Genomic DNA, 21,249 nt, shown 5'->3' with positions numbered 1-21,249 from the left:
CTCTGCTAGGTTGACCCTCTGTAAATGTTTCTTCCTTTATTCATATATTCCACAAAATATTTCTTGTTTTTCTATTATCCTTGGTTAATGTCCCCTCCCTCATACCTTTGGCAATGTGTTCTTCAGCCACTTCAATATTCTTGTGTGAAGCAATATTTTGTGATATCCTTAAGTCTTCTCTTCTTTATCTACCTGTAATATCATTATTGTCTGTTATCCACCTTAATCTATGATCTACCAATGATTCAGTGATCTGTAAATCTATAACAAAATAATACTTTACCTCTGCTCCATCAGTGGATGGCGCCACTGCTCTGAAATGTTCATTATGCATGCAATCTCTTTACTTTTCTATCACTGTAACCCTTCAATGTGAATAGTGTCCCAGAATGGCTCTCCCAACATACACTTAGACCTAAGTAAGTGTTCTATAACGGGTCTCAGAAGATAACTGTAAAATAAAATGACTGTCTGCATCTCCAGAAGAAGGGGCTGTAACTACTATGGGAAATTATCATTCTGCTATGAGAGAAATAATGCCTAATAACAATACCTTTAGATTAAGTTTATTAACTTGGTGTGTGTAACTCAGTACTGTATAACCTATAATATGTGTATGTGTACTTTTGTAAAGAAATATGTAGAAACTTAAAAACATTGTAAGCCTTGAAATCTTACTGATTTAATAATAATACAATAATTGTCATGATAGGGATCACCTGGAGAACGTGGAGCTGCTGGTGCCGCTGGTCCAATTGGTCTTCCTGGACGTCCAGGTCCACAAGGCCCAGTCGGTCCTGCTGGAGAAAAAGGTGCACCTGTAAGTGTTTGCAATGAAACCTTCCATAATTTCACCACAATTGGAAATACATTTTAGTTTCTGATAAGTAGTAGTTTCTATGCTACTCTTTCTCCTCTGTGTGTTCTGCATGAAATTTTTTTGTTGTTGTTTGTTTTAAATGTGGAATTGTGTTTTTATAAGACAGTACATACACAGACCTACACAAGTACGCACACACCTGCACACACACAAATATATATATATATATATATATATATATATATACACACACACACACACACACACACACACACACACACACACACACACATATGCGCGCAATTACATGCACACATTAATTTACGTTAATATACAAGACACGGAGAAAGAGTGCATCTTTGCGATTTTGTCTGTGTCTGGACATGCACTTACTCAGAGAGACTCCATTATTTTCATATGAAGACATCATGACTGTAAAGACACACAGACATAGTAGGTTGTTGTCAGTTAATGAAGATGTAGAAACAAATGTTTTGATTTCTGTTAACTCCTTCACATCAGATGATGAGTTATCTTGATACATGATGGCAGTGTCAGAACATTAGATGGCATAATAAATTGATTTGCACTCATGTTAATACAGTGGTGATGGCGTAGTACTTTTAAATTAAAGGATACAGTTTTTATCACAATTCGCTAAATCCTTCACACTAACAAAATGATCTGAAAACTGAGGCTTTAATACATCCAAATATAACCAAATGTAGTCAGTTGTTGCTTTCTGATTTGTGGTAGCATGTAGCATGACCTAGGCAGCTGTCCTAATAGCAAATGTTCAAGAACTTACAACTACTGATCTTGGCGTGGAAGATATAAATGATGAAGTGGTGGTGAGGGGTGCAGCTCTTACATAATGCAGTTATTGTTATTGTTTTTTTGTTTTTTTTTTTGTAAAGGAAACTTCTGATCTGCATATGGGAAGATATTCTCTGTGCTGAGATTAGATTTTCAAAGTGAATGCAGTTAAACATGGATAAAGTGGACCTCTTTGGTGTGTGTGTTTGTAAAATTAGATTAATATATCACTTTGGGCATCATTAAATCTCTTCATCAAATGTTACCATCCCATTATGCAGTAGTTTTAGAAGCAAGGACTTTATAAAAGCAACTGATCTGCTTCCACTCTACCTCTTGCTCAGTGTTAAAACTTATTGCAGTACTGTATATGTGTGGATGTAGCTGAACACAGGGAAGAATAATTTTCACCTGATCACAATAATATATCAGGAGTAACGGGTACTCCAGTCAGAAAGTAGATGGTGTGTGTGTGTGTGCGTGTGCGTGCGTGTGTGTGCGTTTGTGTGTTTGCATATGTGTATATCAGTGTTAAACCATCACTGGGAGAAGTAGCTGTTTTATGTGAAACAAGTTGAATACATTGTTGTAGGCAGAATTACTTTCATTTGATCAAAGTCAAACAACTGACATATGCCAATCAAAAGGTGATAATTTTTCGGAGTAGTCAGTATGAGAAGACAGCTGATCTGCAGTCATATAATAACAGTTTAGTAATTACAGAATGTGTGTGTGTGTTAGTATGTGTGAAACAACCTGAAAAAATTTACTAGAGGCTGAACTTCTTTTGATCACAGTGGAACAGTGGGAGTGTATTCAGCTAAAATCATTTAAAATTTTATTCTGGGGTGGAGCCAATAGTCTGTTTATGAAAGCACCTGATCTGCTGCCATTTTGCCACATCTTAAATATCACAAATGATGATCATCAGGGGAAGTGTACGTGTGTAGGAGGGTGTCGGGGGTGTCTGCAGAAAGCTAAAATATGTTAGTGTGGCATACTTTTTCGATCTTAACCAAACATCAGAGACTTTATTATCAGAAAAATTTTAGTTTATACATGTGGGGGGGGGGGGGGGTACTGCATCTGAAAGTGAAAATACTTTACATTTAAAGTCATCATTAAGATTCTATTTGCAGAACACTTATGTTCATAGGTTCATAGGTTCATAGGTTCATACTAGGCTATCTGCCCAAGGGCATTTATAAGCCTAGCCCATAGTTATGTGGCTTTCGCCACCCCTTTAGTTTGAATAAAAACTATGCCTATCATTTTGCTGTGCCTCTGTCAAGCAGTGACGCTGAAGTAATCCCTGGGGTATATCTGCAATCTCCCATCCATTGGTCAAGATTCCTCTTGAACAAGACCAGAGAGGTGCTCTGCCTCACATGTACCGGGATTTTGTTCCACAGCATAGGGAGTCTCTGGGTGATGAATCTGTCCCTCCAGCACGTTCTATTTATAACCGTGTCAAGGTTTAAGTCTCCGCCCTTGTGGTTCTGAGGGATCTAGATTTTTGAGGTGAAGCATATTCATCAAATCTGGGTTTGACATGGCCTTATATGTCAGGCACAGGTCACCTCTGAGCAAGCGGTATGAGACTGAATAGAGCTGGAGTTCTTTCAGTCGGGCAGCATAAGACATATTTTTGAGACCCTTTATCCTTTTGGTGAGGAACTTTTGGGGCCTTTCAAGCTGCAGCAGGTGTCTGGTCAGATACATTCGAGCGGGCATTGTACTCAATCATAGGTCTAATAAGTGATGAGTACAGGGGGACGATGACCTCCCTTGATCTAGATGTGAATCCCTTCATGATCAGGTGGGTGATATAGAAGGTTTTCCTAACTACTTTAGCAACATGAGTGTCAAACGAAAGGCTACTGTCAACCTGTGACTTCTTATTCAATGAATGTGTAGCCTGTCAGAAGGGATTTATTTTTGGTGGACACAGTGTGCAAACGGAGCCAAAACTATGTTTTTTCTTAGTGCTTTGTGAAACAAAATAAAACTCTGTGCATGTTTTGGCTTACAGAATTATCATTCTATTACAGTTGCACAGAACACCTACTGTAGTATTTTTTTGTATGCTTTAGAATCTGAGAACCTGAAAGTGATAATTAAATATAGTTCACAATAAACTTGTATACATACCTTTTTTATAGATAAGCTGTTCTGTTATATTTTACAACTAAAAGTGCATCTTGCATGCAATTTGTAACTGAATGTATAAATATGTAATCTAGAAAAATTTACTGTAAAAATGTTCAGAGATGTAAGCTTGTATTTATATGAATTAACAGTATGAGTTAATGGTTATTAGAGTATTCATGATGCCAACGTTTGTACTGGATTTCTGTATTGTGGAGAATGTGGTAAATGTCCACGTCAGTCCTGTACTGAACTGGAATTATAGTATAAGTAAAAACGTAGATGTACCTCTACATAATCCCCATACACTGCATAATGTACATTCTGAAGAAAAGATTACAGGCTAATAAACACACACAGTTAACACAGGAATCTGTAGACATGATAAAAAGAGATTAGATGCTTGGGGTGAGTGGAAAAAAGATGCCACAAGCAAAATAAAATTGAGCACCACCACACATTAAAGCAGAACACCAGAATTAAAACTAATGTTGACAAAGCTACTTATCTAAGAGAGCAAGAAGCAGTGCCTCTTAGCCAACCTAGAAAATTCTGGAAGGCTGTTAAAAATGTCTAGGAAAAGTATTTGTTAAATCTGCTACATCTAACAAAATGAATATCATGTGGAAAGAAAAAAACACTACACCAATAACACATATTCACATATTTCTAGATTTACTTCATTTTCACTTGAAATCCATGGGTAGTTAGCTTGTTAGAGAATTCCTTGGAAAACACTGACTTCAAGTACAACTCTCTCTTATTTCTATCTTGCATACTAAATTTATTCAGATAGAAATGTCTTTACTTTACAAGCCACTTAACTATACCTTTAATATTGCCTTCATCACTAAAGTAATTCCCCCAGGTTTTAGACAAGCTGCAACTGACTCTTTCCCAAAGGTACACACTTCTAATGATGTTATTGATTATAAACCTATTGCTAGTGTGTGCCTTGGTCAAAATATTAAAATAAATAGTTTATGATGAGACATTAGTACACTTCCAGAAATATCACATACTGTCAGATAAACAGAACAGCACCATTTTATGCCCAAATAGTCTATGCATTGGCCAACCAAATCTTAACAAATATGGAAGAAGGCAAACTTATAGGAGCTCTTTTCTTAGGTATAAAGTGTGCCTTCAAAATTGTTTGTCATCCCTTATTTGTGTAAATACTGGATATCACTGAGGTTTCAGCAGAAGTGGTTAAGGGGTTCTCTGATTTTTTTACTAGCAGAACTCTCACAAGATTTTAACTGGAAACACACTAACTGGTTTGGGTTGACTTTTCATTAACAGGCTACCCTTGGTCCTCCATGAAATTTGCTGTAGCATGAATGCAGATGTCATCATTTCACCACAGTTGTTAACTCAACTACAGGTTTAAATGGGTCTACTTCATATAACTTAAATTTCATTTGACTGAAATTCATTTGACTGAGACCAAAACACTGAAAGTTCAAAAGACTGAAAACTCATTTGACTGAAACTCATAACACTGACACATTAAACTAAAAGGTATATGCCCTTTTCCCCACTGTAGTTCGATCCTGAAGTTAGTATATAGTTAGGGGAGGTGTGGGGGGCGCAGTCCCTCACATTGGGGGGGTGGGGTGGGGGTGAAGTCGCCCACATACTTTATGCATTTTAAACTGTACAGATGGATACTTATAACTGTAATGAATAACACTTTGCAGAAAACAATATTTACCTAAACTATGTGGGGGGCTTTGCCCCCCAAACTATATATACTAACTCCAGGATCACACTACAGTGGGGTAAAGGGCATATACCTTTTACTTTAATGTATCAGTGTTATGAGTTTTAGTCAAATGAGTTTTTAGTCTTTTGAACGTTCAGTGTTTTGGTCTCAGTCAAATGAATTTCAGTCAAATGAAAGTTAGGTCATATGAAATATACCCATTTAAACAGTCAGTCAAAAAAAGATTTTGCTTTTTTCTGAAATATGCCTGTAATCAGTAAACTAACTGTGAAGACTGGTAGAGAAGGGTGAAGGCTGCCAGCCTTGTCAAATAGAATTTTATACATAAATCTGGCTTTTGTAAATATAAATGTAAAATACAGGTTTGTTTCTTAAATGTTGAACTTCAAGATTGTAACAACATTGCCATCTGCTGTAAGGAAAACTAAGGCAAGCATTTCAGATCTTTCTTTTGAACTTACAATTATTTCAAATCTATCCTTTGATCTGTAGAGCTCAGAGTCAGCCTGTCTGGGCTAGCACATTCTTTCTACTGTTTTAACTTAAGGAATAATTACTAGAGTGTACATATGACATGTCTTTTATTGTTGTAGCTTCATGAGCAGGTGTTAGCTTGCTAAATAATGTAGCCTGCTGGCTTGGGAAATCCAGGCCACGTGTCAAAGAAATTATGTAATGGGAACTATAAACCCCTATGTCACAAGATGGGTCGCAAACTGGCTCAAAGACAGAACCCACAGAGTCAGAGTTGCTGGAGCCATGTCAGACTCGAAACCAGTCACAAGTGGCATCCCACAAGGTTCTGTCCTGGGACCTCTCTTGTTCGGTATTTACTTTTCTGAAGTACAGGCCAACGTGGGAGGACTATGGCTCACCAAGTTCGCAGATGACTGCAAACTGGGCGCCATAATCGACTCTCCAGCTGACACAAACATCCTTCAAAAAGGTCTCACAGAGATGGATAACTGGTGCCAGAGCCATGGTCTAAAGCTAAATGCCAAAAAGTGTATAGTCATACCCTTTGGCAAAATCAATGTGCCCACAAATTACCACATAGGTGGTAACCCATTAAGTACAGAGAAAGTAATTAAGGATCTGGGGACCCAAGTTGATAGCAATCTCTCCTTTGACAACCACATTGCCAAAGTGGTTAGAAAGACCTTCTACATAGCCCACCTCATCATGAAAGGATTCACATCTAGATCAAGAGAGGTAATCGTGCCCCTTTATTCATCCCTCATCAGGCCCATCATAGAATACAATGCCCCCTTTGGGATGTACCTTAACCGACACCTGCAGCAATTAGAAAGACCCCAAAAGTACCTCACCAGGAGGATCAAGGGACTTAAACAGATGCCATATGCTGCTCAGTTAAAAAAAAACTCCAACTCTACTCAGTTGCATATGGCCTACTTCGAGGCGATCTATGCCTGACATATAAAGCTATGTCCAACCCAGAATTAATGGACATGCTCCACCTCAGTAAATCTAAATCCCTTAGAGCCACGCACTCGAGGGACTTGAACCTCAGCACAGAAATAAATAGAACATGCTGGAGGGACAGATTCATAACCCAGAGGCTCCCTTCGCTCTGGAATAGAATTCCAATTCATGTTAGGCAGAGCACCTCACTGACTCTCTTCAAGAAGAATCTTGATGAGTGGATGGGGGATCATAGGTTTGTACCGGGGATTACTTCCGTGTCACTATTAGACAGAGGCACAGTAAACTAAACTTTAAAAAGGGCACAGTATACTCAAATCAAGGGGTGGCGTAAGCCAAACACAATCGGGCTAGGCTTATAAATTCCCCAGGGCAGATAGCCTAGTATGAACCTATGAACCTATGAACTAAATGAGAATGATGTAATCTGGGAGGGCCCAGCAAAAATGTTTATTTGTGATTTTAAAAACTATTGCTCAGAGAGAGACTGTAAGCATTTTGATCTTGGACATCTAACTCAGCACAGCCTATGCTCTCTTAAGTAAGTTATCTTAGAAGTGCATTTTCTTGTAGAAATAGCTAGGACTATAAAGGTTAGACTAAGTGTTTTTCTGTTATATCAGAACTGTACTACTGAATTATTTTAAGTTTCTGTGTGATCTCTGAACTCTTGAATAACACTGTGGTGTAGTAGTATTGTCTTGTGTTTTTATTATTTATTATTAAATATTTTTAAACCCTTTTCAACTGTGACTGGTTTATGTAGAGATAAATTTAGCTCTAGAGTACATTGCATGCTTATAAGTGATCCTGTACTAAGCCCTTCCAATAAGCCTTGATTGCTTAGTTACACTACTATTGGATAATAATATTGCACAGTAATAATTGGACACCCTTTTAAGGGCATTTGAGTAACTGATAATTATTAGCCGGTGGTGGCAGGAATTACTACCATATAGTCTTGGTATAGGGGCACAGCTGGAGAATCTGTGTCAGCCTTTCTCAGGAGTGTCTGTGAAGTTGTATAAATACTTATCTCTAATTTTGTGTGTGTGTGTGTGTGTGTGTGTGTGTGTGTGTGTGTGTGTGTGTATGTGTGTGTGTGTGTGTGTGTGTGTCAGCTACTTGGACAGGGACACGAAGCACTGGTTGGACAGAGAGGGTACTGAAGGTTTTAGCGTGCATGCTAGGCTGAGATCTGGACCCTATAGCTGTGCCAGGGGGAAGTCTTACTGGGGACCTGTGGAGCAAGGGAGCGACCAGCCCTGGACTGACTGTGATCTCTGTGTGCTCTTAAGGGAAATTGCACTTTACTGTGTGTATATTGGTTATCCTTTCTTCATATACGAGATGCCCTCTCTGGTGTTAGTGGTGAGGACTGAGGCTCCTTGATTGCTGGCCAGGGTACGGGCATCACACTAACTCTCAATCCACTCAAGTTTACAGTCATGCTGTGTGTTACCACCACAAAGACAGAGACAGTATCACCTCTATGTATCAAAGACCCATAAGGTACTGATCTTGCTTGTGTTACCCAACAAAACTACTTAGGCATTTTGTTTGGTAGAGCCTATCCTTCCATGTATATATAGAACACAAATCAGTCAAAGTCTTAAATCAGCTTAGGTTAACATAAAACGTAGTTACTCTTATTACAATTAAAGCCAGATGCTCTATTACTAAAAATATGTTATTTTCCAGAATTAGGTATATTTACAAATTGTGGCTCCACTATCTTATCACAACAAGGATGGCCTAGACTGTATAGAAAATGAAATACTGGGGTTTGTTCACCTTACAAATCAAAGTGAGCAGCTGCAAAACAAAATGCATGCTGTTCATGTTACGTATGTGCAGAACTGTACATAGGGCAAGTAAAAATAAATAAATGCTTAAGAGTACATCTGAGACACAGTCTCCTGAACTTGTACCACCTCCCATTGTCAGAGCTGGTCAGGGTCATACCTGATTGCTTACTGTTACAGTGACAACACTGCTGCCCAGTCATGGTGATGCAAGAGTTGTGTCATCATGCAGTATCTATCCCAGGTCATGCCATGTATTTGTCTTCTTCAAAGACCATCATAATGCCTTAGCAGGTACTCCTTAACATTCCTGTGGGGGAAGAGCAGGAAACTCCTGTTCTGCTTGGCATACCTTGAAGAAGACTTGTCACCTGCTGTTACCTCTTGCTGAGGCAGCCATGGATACTTAGTAGATCTCAAAGCACTGTATGATAAGTTCATGTGCAGGAATGCATGCAGAGCCCTATGATCCTATGCATGTACACATACCACATGCACAAGTAAGCAGATCACAGGCTTTGTACTGATCATGGTATGCATGGCTTACGCTGAGATTTATGGGTAGTAGACTGTATGCAGATGCAACTGAGATCTACTGATTTTTTTACTCCAAACAAAGGAAAAAACATGAGTAATTGCAACAGTTAGGTTCATTACAGTGGGTGGCCCATCAACGCAGAATTGGATCATAGAGCTGAAGGAATTTTGAGTGTCATTCACTGACCAGAGAGATAGTCCCCTTATACTTGATTTGATGTGGGTATAGGCTTGATACTAGCCAGATTTGTGTCAGTAAAGCCAACATCTGCTAGTAATGTCTACTACAGTAGACTGTAGCACACACCACTACATGACTGAAGTGAGAGATTGTCCAAGGCCCACTTATATGTCTGCTCTTCATGACATCTCTGAAACTTGCTACATGACAAGCAGTGTCTTCCAATATGTTCTGTAGAACTGCTCCCATGTGTACTGATATGGGATCTGGAGGTGTGTATGTGTGTGTGTGTGTGTGTGTGTGTGTGTGTGTGTGTGTGTGTGTGTGTGTGTGTGTGTGTGTGTGTGTGTGTGTGTGTGTAACTGGGGAATCTGCAGGTGTGCATATATATGTATATATATATATATATATATATATATATATATATATATATATATATGGGGGGTCTAGCATCACAGGACAACACAGGACACCTGGGTTTGACAATGATGACAGTGTACAGGTGGCACAGTCCAATGACACATTAGCACTGTCTTCAAAACTACATACAGGGGGAGAGTCATCCACATCCAGCATCACAGATGCCTCTGTAGAGGTACTGGCTGAGAACACTGCCTCACCAGAGCATGGCAGGCATTCTGTACATTACAGCCTCACATGGGATCCATCTGTGTCCCAAAACATGCAACATCTGGGAACTCAGTTTCAGCACTTCTCTTGGATTTGTCCAAAGCTTTCAACATGGTAACCCATCACTAATTGCTTCAAAAACTACCTTACCTAAGAATACATGAAACTTTAGTACCTTTGTTTTCCAGCCATCTCTCAAATAGGTAACAGGCTGTAAATTGTCATAATGACATCTCTGTCTTTCCTTCTGATTACAGTGGGTATCCCTCAAGGACCATTTTAGATCCCCTATTCTTCAATATATTTATTAATCATCTCTATCTAGGTTCTAAACAAGTCACTATCATATAGTATTCAGATGACCCATCAGCCATCTGTTCTGCCAAAAGCATAGATAAATTAAAACAACTCACCCAAGAGTCTTTCTCCACCATAGATACCTGGCTGCCTGATACACAGTTGCTCCTTAACCATAAAAAGCAAACTGATTCTGTTTACCCAAGGCATTCAACTGACTACAAAAATAATTTCAGAATTACTTTCTCTAAGAACACCAACATAGAGCTAGTATGTCAAACTAAGCTTCTAGGAGTCATAACTGATGAAAGTTTAATATTTGATTATCACAGTAAATAAGCAGTTAAAATCACCCACCAAAAGCTTGGTGCACTTTGTAGAGTCAAACAGTACCTCACTGATAATGGAAGAAAAACTATTGCTCAGTCCCTTTTCACTGCTTTGCTAGTTTACGGTTCTGCCATTTTGATTAACTTAGAATCCACTCAGCTCTCACTCTTTGAACAGTGCTACCGTAAGGTGGCAATCATCATCATTATAGGACACATCACTGTCTGGACTATTTTAAAGTGCACCTCTTGAGGTTACTAGAAATTGGAAGCATCCCTTCACTTATCTGATTACCCTCTCCACAATGAGTGATGTTGGACACTTGATCTGAGGGGTTTATATTATGGAACACAAGCTCTAGGGGAGTATTCATCGCTACAAACAACATTTTGTGTGGAGCTTGTGCCCAATGTGCATGAGGCCTGAATATATAACCATGTCTATCTGGCATGTGTATATGAGTATATAACAACTCATTTCAGATGAAACTGCATGTTACACTAATATTGTGCAATTTCATCAGCAATCAATTACAGTGAAAACAAACAAAAAATGAAAATATAATGATTGCAAATGTAAGCAATACAGTTATATTTGTCATCCTCACGCTACTAACTCTAAAAGTGAAATAAATTTAATGTAGACTGCCATAAATATATCAAAGACTGATTTTACATGGGAGGTCTTCCCCCACAACCCTGTTACTTATGTAACTCTGCAGTTGTCTCACAGAAAACCGAGTGAAATACATTGTGTTGTACTCTGCCTCTTGAAATTCAGCTTAAGGTAACTCAATGTAATTTACCATCAACTAGTTTAACAACAAAGTTTGGTTTCAATAACATGAACATGAGACCAGAAGGTCTATACCCATGTGTATACCTACCATGCAGGTGACAATGTGGGAAGTTCCATCACAGGAAGCCTGGCATGGGTTGGATGTGAACTGTCTAGGTGGAGGTGGTTTGCAGACACACTATTTATAATGCCCTTGCCATTACAGACTACCTGGCATTTGTGGGAGTAGAAGCTCCTCCTGTTCATAGGTAGGTTCGTAGGTACTAGGCTATTGACCCTAGGGCATAATTAAGCCTAGCCAAACTCTTTTGGCTTGCGTCTCCTAAGTGGTTTAGTTACCTGCGCCTTTGTCGAGCAGAGCCACAGAAGTGATTCCTGGGGTGAATTTCCTGTTCCCCATCCACTCATCAAGATTCTTCTTGAAGAGCGCTAATGAGGAGCTCTGCCTCACATATATGGGGACCTTATTCCAGAGCAAGGGGAGTCCCTGGGACATGAATCTATCCCTCCAACAAGTCCTGTTTATTGTTGAGGTCAGGTTTAGGTCCCTAGAGCATGTAGCTCAGGTAGATTGGATTTTCTTTAGGTGGAGCATTTCCAGTAATTCGGAGTTAGACATAGCCTTGTATGTCAGGCAGAGATTGCCTCTGAGCAGCCGGTATGCAGCCGAGTACAGTTGAAGTTTTTTTAGCCTGGTGGCATAGGGCATATGTTTTAGGCCCGTTATCCTCTTGGTGAGATATTTTTGAGGCCTCTCCAGTTGCTGCAGGTGTCTAGTAAGGTACAATTCAAATAGGGCATTGTACTCAATAATGGGTCTAATGAGTGATGAGTAGAGGGGGACAATAACTTCCTTTTTTCTAGATGTAAATCCCTTCATGATAAGGTAGGCCATGTAGAAGGTTTTTCTAACCACTTTAGCTATGTGGTTATCAAAGGAGAGGTTACTATCCACCTGGGTCCCTAGGTCTCTTATCACACTCTCTGTATTAAGTGAGCTACCACCTATGTGGTAATTCGTAGGTACTTGTTTTTTCCCGAAGGGGATGACAATGATCTTTTTGGCATTTAGCTTGAGGCCATGATTTTGGTACCATGTATCTGTTTCAGTGAGCCCCTTTTGAAGGATATCTATGTCAGCAGGATTCTCAATTATGGCACCCAGTTTACAGTTGTCTGTGAACTTTGTTAGCCATAGTCCCTCTGTGTTTGCTTGTACCTCGAAGAAGTAAATACCGAAAAGCAGAGGTCTCAAGACTGAGCCCTGGGGTACTCCACTTGCCACAGGTTTGGAGTCGGACCTAGCATTTCCTATTTTCACTGTATGGGTTTTGTCTGTGAGCCAGTTAGCAACCCATCTAGTGATGTAGGGGGTTATATTTAGGTTAATGAGTTTGTCTATAATTCCCGAGTGGGGAATAGTATCAAAGGCTTTTGCAAGGTCACAGTATGCCATGTGGACCACCTTTCCCTCATTGATTGCTTTGGTGACCGTCTCGAAGAAGTCAACCAGGTTTAGGAAACATGCCCTGCCCTTTATGAAACCAAACTGGGTAGGGTCTAGGGTTTGTAGGTTCCCAATGTTGTTGTTTTTGAGTTCCATGATGATGCGCTCCATAGCCTTACAGATGAGGCTCATCAGGCTTATGGGGCGATAGTTCCCAGGGTCGGTGGTGGCTCCTACTTTGTGAAGTGGGACAACCGTTGCTGTGCGCCACTTGGTGGGCACATAGCCTGAGGAGAGGCTGTGGTTGAACATGGTATTCAGGTGAGGGATTAGTTTGTTTTGGAGTTCATGTATCACGCAGCCTGGGATGCTGTCTGGTCCCATGGATGCTGTGTTCTTTGCTTTAGAAAGTGCCATTTTCACCTGGGTGTCTGTGATTATGGAGGCATTGAAAACTTCTGGTATAGATATGGGCCCTTTAGGGGTTGAGGGTGGGGTAAAGTTTGCACTGAACCTATCTGCCAGTATATTGGTGATATCAGTTGGTTCTGTGAATTTTTAACCATTATGCTGTAGTTCAGAGCAGATCTGAGAGTTGCCATTTAGGTTCTTAACATAGCCAAAAATGCTTTGTGGTTGTCTTTGGTGTCTGTTGTGATTTTTCTTTCAAAGCTCGCCTTTGAGGATTTTATAAGGGAGCTTAGCTTTTTGCTAACGTTTGTCAGGGTGCTCCTCCATTCCTGGGTTTTTACTCTTTTTTGTAATAATTTCTCCCTTCTGTTATAGAGGTTGTTTATGGCCAGGGTCCACCAGACTGGTTTCCTTTTTTGGAGGAATTGGTCTTGGTTTTGTTTGGAATAGCACGGTCCATGCACTCATGTAAGTACTTGTAGAGTGCTTTTGTGTGGGCTGCAGCAGATTGGATGAAATTGTCATTCTGCATGGAGTGATAACGTTTGCCACTTCCATTTTAAGCAGCGTAAAGTTTGCTTTGGATAAGTTTTTCACTGTGGTTTCCTTGGGGGGAGAGAGGGTGGTATGTGGATATTGAAGGTGATGAGTTTATGGTCTGATCTAGCCAACAAGGGATTTATCTCGGGTGTGGAGCACTTGTCCCCCCATGTTGGTGATGACCAGGTCCAGTATATTGTTGCCCCTTGTAGGGGTGTTGATAAGCTGGTCCAGGGCATTTGAGTTAACATATTCCAGGAAGTATTGAGCAAAGGTATTAGTGCTTGAGTACTTTTCCCAGTTGATGTTTGGGTAATCAAAATCACCCAGTATTAGGGTGTTTGGTTGGGCCCTCATGTTTTTCAGTACCTCGAGGAATGAGGAGTAGGGGTCTTGGGGCAGGGATGGTGATCTGTAGTAAGCTACAATCTGGATTGCAGTTTTGCCCATTGTCAGTTGCACTTAGATGATCTCTGAGGCATCATACTTTGCAACTATTCTGGAGGTGTGGCTATCCTTGATGAATATAGGTACACCTCCTCCCTTGGTGTTTCTGTCCAGGTTTTGTGAACGAAATGTGTGGTATGAGTTGTAGCCTCGAATCGCTGGGGTGCTCTCTTCAGTCCTGAACAAGGTCTCAGTTACTGCACAAATATCAGTGTTCTCCATTTTGAAAAGGGCCTCGAGTGAGTGCATTTTGAGGTTTAAATTCCTGGCGTTGAGCAGCATTACCCTCAGTTTTTTGTCACTGGTACTTATTATGGTGGTGGGTTTGTCTTTTGAGCCTTGCCTAAAAAAGGCACTATGGGGGTTGCAAGAGCCTTGGCCAGTATCCTGAATCTCAGGGGTGACAGGTGTAAGCCATCTCTGGTGAAGCATCATGGCTTGTCGAGCATGTCATCCCAGGCAGACAGATACTGGATCCCCTTTGAATAACACCAGAAGTTTAGCCAGTTGTTGAAATTTATCATTTTTTCCTTTACTGAGGTATCATTCTTGGTGAAGATAAGATGCTACTCAGGGCTAGGGTCATACTTGCCTTGGTTACATGATCAGAGAGCTCTTCTATGTTTCTTTTCATGTAGTCCAGTGAGGTACATCTCAGGTCATTCACACCAACATGGAGAATTGCAGAGTCATATTTGTACTTGTTATGGAGAGACCTGAGTGCCTGTGTGATGTGGCAGATTCAAGTGCCTGACAAGCACCTGACAGTAGTGAGTGGGACATCAGTGTGCCTGACTATGGAGTCCCCTATTACAAGTGTGTTAGGTATGATGTTATGCCTTATGGGCTGTGGCTGTGTGGTACACTGGTTTTGGAGGTTATGTGTTGGTTGCGATGTGTTTGTGCGTAGAGGTTGCTTGTATGTCTGCTTTGGAGGTCTCTGTTGTTTCCACAGATTTTTATTTAGAGCCTCCGAGTATGTCTTTGTGTATCTATGTATGGGATTTGCAGTTGCAGGTGGGGTGGGTCTATGTGTGGTGAGTGAGATGTTGCAGGTTGTTACCTTCTCCTCTTGACTGTCTATTCCAGTCATGGCTGGAGAGAGCTTTGCCTCAAGTTTGGCTGTGTAAGTGCATCTCTCACAGATTTTGGTGTCATGTGGTAAAAGGAGAGGGTTGTCTGTGTACATGAGGCAGTTATGACATTGCCTCAGGATGCCCAGATTCATCAAGTGAGCAGGAGAATACACTGGGAACTGGCCTTTGGACATGCCTGAATGGGTTGAAGAACTTTTTTCTTGTTGAGCTGGTGGGGGAGAGTAATTTGACTGTTCCCTACAGACAAATGTTGGGGATCGAGTACTATAGTTTATTTGTGCTTCTGTCTCTTTTTTAGCAAGTGCTAGTCTGAAAGCTCTGATCTGAGTGCTAAAACTGGAAGAACTGACTAGTACTAAGGGAAAAACTGAAGAACAGACTCTGTGGAGCCGGGGATACTTTAACCCTAGCTAACCGCCTCTGCACTATGCGCAAAACCGCGCAAATGCGTTTTTTTATATCAAAAAGATGAAAGAGATAGAAATTAGCCCAAAATGGCAAATAAAACTACAATGTCTGGGCTGAAACCACTCCTCCAAGGACAAATAGGCTGTTCAAAGCTCCCCACTCTCACTGGTAACTTCCTTCTATCCAAGTAAGGATATTGACAACACAGAAGCTTAAACACAGTCCAGGTACCAGCAAATATCTGAAACCGGACTTTTCTAGCTTAGAAAGGTGGGAAATAGGAAGATTTTTTTTGTATTTTTTTTTTCAAAAATATAGCAGATACAACAGAAAAAAAACACTTTTAAGGTATAGAAATGGCTATCTCACTTGAGTGTGAAGCCAACTACAATTAAATAATGCAATATATAACAAAAACAACTTTTTTAAAGTGCAGGCAGTAAATAAGTACAAATGCAGTTGAAAACGAGCTTCTAGACCCATTTTGGGTTTCTTAACTTGCATATTCTATATGGGTCATTTGCATGAATTTTTTTCGTTTATGTGTAATTATGTAATTATGCACCCATTAATGTGCTCTGCATACTGCTCTATTTTGACCACTGCATGGGCACACTATCTGTGTCGAGTCACCATATCCTGCACAAGGTCACTGCAGTTGCTAATTTGCACTTTACAAATAGTCTGTCAGTCTAAGCCATGATCTCTTAATATTTATCATTCATTTTCCATCTGAATGCTTCTTTCTGTCTGTCTGCTATAATTCTAGCATTTATTGAGTGCCAGTCATTCAATATTTTCAAATATACAGATGTATAAATATCTGCCATAATTATTTTAGTTATAAAGTTTATTTATTATTTTGCTCTATGCATTTCTCTAGTCATATATTTAACTGTGTGTCTAACTGTAGCTTACATAGTTGTGTTTCTCCACTACAATGTTAATCACCTATTGATTTAAATATCAAGAGGCTCACAAAGGTCTGGCATGCTGTAGCAGTGCAGAGCAGATGAGGCTGGAAAATCAATAGCTTCTGCTGTAGGTATCTTCTCATCAGAATTGCAGCATGGCTCCTCACTACATCCCAATTACTGTGTTGCAGAAAAGCATGGCAGGAGTCTATTTTCAACACATATATAGTTATTACAGGCTGTACTTAACTCATGTAGCCCATACTGTTTCTAAGTCATAAAGATGTGCCCTTTTAAAACCTCTTGAAGAGATACTTAGATAAGGAATGAACACATTTATACCCAGTAAGATGCACATGATTGAGGCTCAGTATATGGAATGAAATGTGTCTTTAATTTTGCTTTGTTTTGAACATAAAGCAGAAGTAATGCTTAAAAAGAAGAACTGCATGTAAAAACATTAGCGTTACCATTCTGTGAATATTCTCTAGTTTATACACAACACTGAATACTTGTTCAGACAAAACTTGTTAAAAACACGTCACTTTCAGGATTCCATGACACTGATGCAGTTTTCATGTGACTCATGCAAAATTATAATGATGGTCCATAACTGCATCACCAGGTTCCAGAGTGTGCTTTTGTGTAGATTATTAAACCGTGTGAGTGTTCAGTACTGAAAAAATGCAGGACTGTATACTTTAGTACATGAAACTGAGGAATTAATCATTAGGGTATTCAGATGAAACAACAGACTTGGGGTTTTGTAAATATCACCAGACTGAATCATGCTGGGTCATGGGTTAGGCCATAGACAAAGACTTACTTTGTTGCCAAGCACTTGTGTGAGTTGATCTAAAACAGTGCGCTCAACTGTGCATGCCATATCAAGAAGATAACTTGAAAACAAATGATGGCATGCAGTGAGCAGTTACTAGTAAGCTAAAATGAAGGGTGTATAGCATACAAAAGATTTGACCCCTGGCACTGTGTACCATGGGGAAATAAAAGATAATTTGGAAAATGATTTAGATACAGTGTGCTTGTGGTGGACCACTGAAGGGTAAGACAAGTAAGAAAGCATGGGAATGATTGTCAGTTTAGGGCAGAAGGTTTAAAGCAGATATCAGGAAATATCAGGAAATAAAACTTTTGGAGAGTGGCTAGGGACCCTGGTGTACAATGCCAATGGACAAGGCAGAATAGAGCTATATGGAGGGAATTATATATATCTGGGTCAGGTGTAAAAGTGGTACTAAAGACCAAATACATAGGTCCATCTGCAGTACAGAAGTGCATGAGTTAAAGTGTCCTTTTCTCTGAATGCAATGTGAATTTAGTGGCATGTTATTAGTGGCTAATGCTGTTTTTTTTTTCTGTCTGTCTATTTCTATTACATTTCAGATATGTAGAAACATGTCAAGTAGTGAAACTGTTTATATGTTAAAGAGACAACACACACTGAATGAACATGCATTATAAGGTTTCAAATGAGTTTGTCTTGTCAGTATACAAAGCAGTTCCATTAAGTTCTACTGAAAAGCTAACTTTTCTCTTGAGATAGGAAAGGAAAGAAAAAACATAGAATTAGGTGCAATTTTTCTATAGATATTTTATTTTTCATCTATATGTGTGCATTATATCACCAGGAACTGGTGTTAATAATGGGTGACCTGAATGCACATATTGGGACAGATAGAACAGGATATGAGGACTGCCTGAGACCACATGGGTGGGGCAACATGAATAAAGGAGAGGCCAGTCTAGACTTCTGTTGGTAAATGTCTTGATGGTAGCCAACACATACCTCAGAAAGAGAAACAGTCACAAGATCACATGCAAAAGTGACCAACATGCAACTTAGGTCGACTTCCTCCTAGTAAGGAAAGGGCACTAGGGAAGAATCAGTGATTGCAAAGTCAACCCCAGTGAAATAGTCAGCCCACGGCATAAATCACTGGTCACCACAATCAGCTGCAAGCGGTGGCCAGAGAAGGTTCTAAGGTCAACTGAGACTAGGCTGAAGATCTGGAAGCTGACTGGAGAGAAAGCACAACAGTTCAAGGAATTACGAAAGGTTCTAGCACCTCAGGAAGAAGAGGAAATAGGTGGAGCTGAAGAAGAATGGCAGCACCTTAAAACAGCAGGTGTGAGGCCTACAGAACAAATATGCGGCCAAGCCAAGTATGAAAATAATATACATAAGGAAAGCTGGTGGTGGAATGCAGAAGTCCAGGAAGTCATCAAAAGAAAGAAGGAGTGCAGGAAGAAGTGGGAGATAAAAATGTCAGACCAGGCTAAGAAGTAGGGGCTGGCTAACAAAGAAGCTAAGAGAGGAGTTGCAATAGCAAAGAACAAGACATTAGAGGCAGTCTACCAGCTTCTAGAATATGACTCAGTGGATGATACAAAGAAACTATATTAGTCTACAAGGCAGAGATAGAAATTAAAGGAAGACAGTCAGACCCCCTTAATAAGGGATGACAGTAATAACCTCCTCACCATCCGTAGGACATCAAAATCCAATGGAAGGAGTACTTCCAACAGCTTCTGAATGAAGAAAACTCCACAGAAGCTGTATTATCCAAGACGTTGCCTATGGTGAGAGAAGAAAAGGAGCCCACCATAGAAGAAGTAAGAACAGCACTAAGGAAAAAGAAGTCAGGAAAAGCAACAGGCTCAGATGAGGTCACAATAGATATCATCAAAATGTTTGGTGAGATAGGGGACTAATGGATGCTGAGGGTACTCATAGCAGTAAGGATATAAAGGCACATCCCATATGATTGAAGAATAAGCAGACTACTGCCACTGTTCAAGAACAAAGGGGACATTCACAACCATGGATAGTTTAGAGCTATCAAACTCCTGTTAAACTGCATGAAAGTTCTGGAGAAGGTGATTGACAAGTGAATATGCAAATGAGTACAAAGTAAGATGGGAAATGAGCAGTTCATATCCAGATCAGGATGCAGCACAACTGACCCAATGTTTGCAGTGAGACAGATACTTGAGAAAGAGTCCAACTGGTCATTCCTATACTTGGAGAAGGCTTATGACAAGGTCTCAAGAAAGCAGATTTGGGCAGTACTGCTGTGGTTCGAATTACTAGAAACAAAGATAGAATTAATGCAGGCTATGTACAAGGACCCAATGACTCAAGTATGAATAGTATTCAGTCTTGCAGAGGGGTTCCCAGCTGGCGTGGATGTGCTTCAGGGTTCAGATCTGAGCCCACTGCTGTTCATGCTAGTGGAGGCCTTCATCAGCAAACATGTCAGAGGGGACAGATCAATAAAGTTGCTGTATGCAGATGATGTGGTATTACAGGCAGACACTGAGCAAGAACTTCAGCAAAGGATAGATGAACGGAGAGTAAAACTAAAGATGTGTGGGATGAAACTGAGTACATATAAGACAGTTGTAATGGCAGCAAATGGTGGAAATCAGAAGAAGCTGAGAATTGTGATAGAAGGGAAAATAGTGGGACAGGTTAACTTCTTCAAGTGTCTGGGAGGGCTGTTTGAAGAGAAGGGACATCTGAATGAGGAGGTCAAAGCTAGAAACAGAGGGGCTGCATCCAACTGGCATAGAGTATCATGGGTAATGTATGGCAGGAGAATGCCAAAGAAGTTTAAAGGTAAGGTGTACAAAATGGTGCTACAACCAGTACTACTGTAGGGTACTAAAACCTGGACAGTAAAAGCAGAGCAGTTTGAGAAAGCTAGAGGTGATGGAGATGAAGTGTCTGAGACTGGTGGTGGGATGTACAGTGTGGGGCAGATGAAGGAATAAGGACATAAGTGCAGAAGCCAAAATAGCTCCAGTTGCAGAAAAGTTTAAATATAACAGATTATGGTGGTTCAGGTACATGTGCAGGAAAGCAGAAGACAATCTGGTAAAGAAGATTTGGGACAGACAGGAAGAAAGCAAGTGGAAAGGAGGGTATGCTGCCATGAGGTGGATGAACTGTTTGAGAGAAAGCCTATGACAGTCAAGCATGACTGTCAAAAAAGGTAGGATAGTGGCATTGAATACGGAGAGATGGTGATAAGTGACATGACACCCCGACCCCATGTAGAAAAATGAGGAAAAGGGGGTTAATGGTGATACACACACACATACACACACACACACACACACACACACACACACACACACACACACACACACACACACACACACACACACATATATGTGTGTGTGAATGTATATAGGTAGATAGATATCTACATATCATTTTTGCAGTCCTACTCAGAGAGAGACACATATGCACACATATATGTATAAAATATGGGCTAAATATCTTTTCAGATCCTTTTGAACGATGTATAATTCTTCACTGTCAGCTGCATCTTACTGTGAATTCTAACATCTCTAAAGGTATCCAAAGTTTATGTGCAGGTATACTGTTGAGTTACAAAGTGGTATTCCTGTTCCCACTCAGTGGT

At 40.2% G+C, this 21,249-nt stretch overlaps 1 protein-coding gene across 7 annotated transcripts in view; it reads left to right on the top strand.

The window, feature by feature from the left end:
- Window positions 1–21,249, top strand: part of COL11A1 (collagen type XI alpha 1 chain) — a 625,054-nt gene that overhangs the window by 486,774 nt on the left and 117,031 nt on the right. For all 7 annotated transcript variants that reach the window (XM_044085726.1, XM_044085723.1, XM_044085729.1 and 4 more), the window contains one exon: window positions 713–820. In XM_044085726.1, coding sequence (XP_043941661.1) covers window positions 713–820 — 108 coding nt within the window. The remainder of the gene's footprint in view (window positions 1–712; window positions 821–21,249) is intronic.

Source organism: Protopterus annectens, chromosome 10.part0 (genome assembly GCF_019279795.1).
Source record: "Protopterus annectens isolate FY-2018-M chromosome 10.part0, PAN1.0, whole genome shotgun sequence".
Lineage (NCBI taxonomy): Eukaryota > Metazoa > Chordata > Ceratodontiformes > Protopteridae > Protopterus > Protopterus annectens.
The sequence above is the reverse complement of the archived record's forward strand: the minus strand, read 5'-3'. Positions and strand labels throughout refer to the sequence as shown.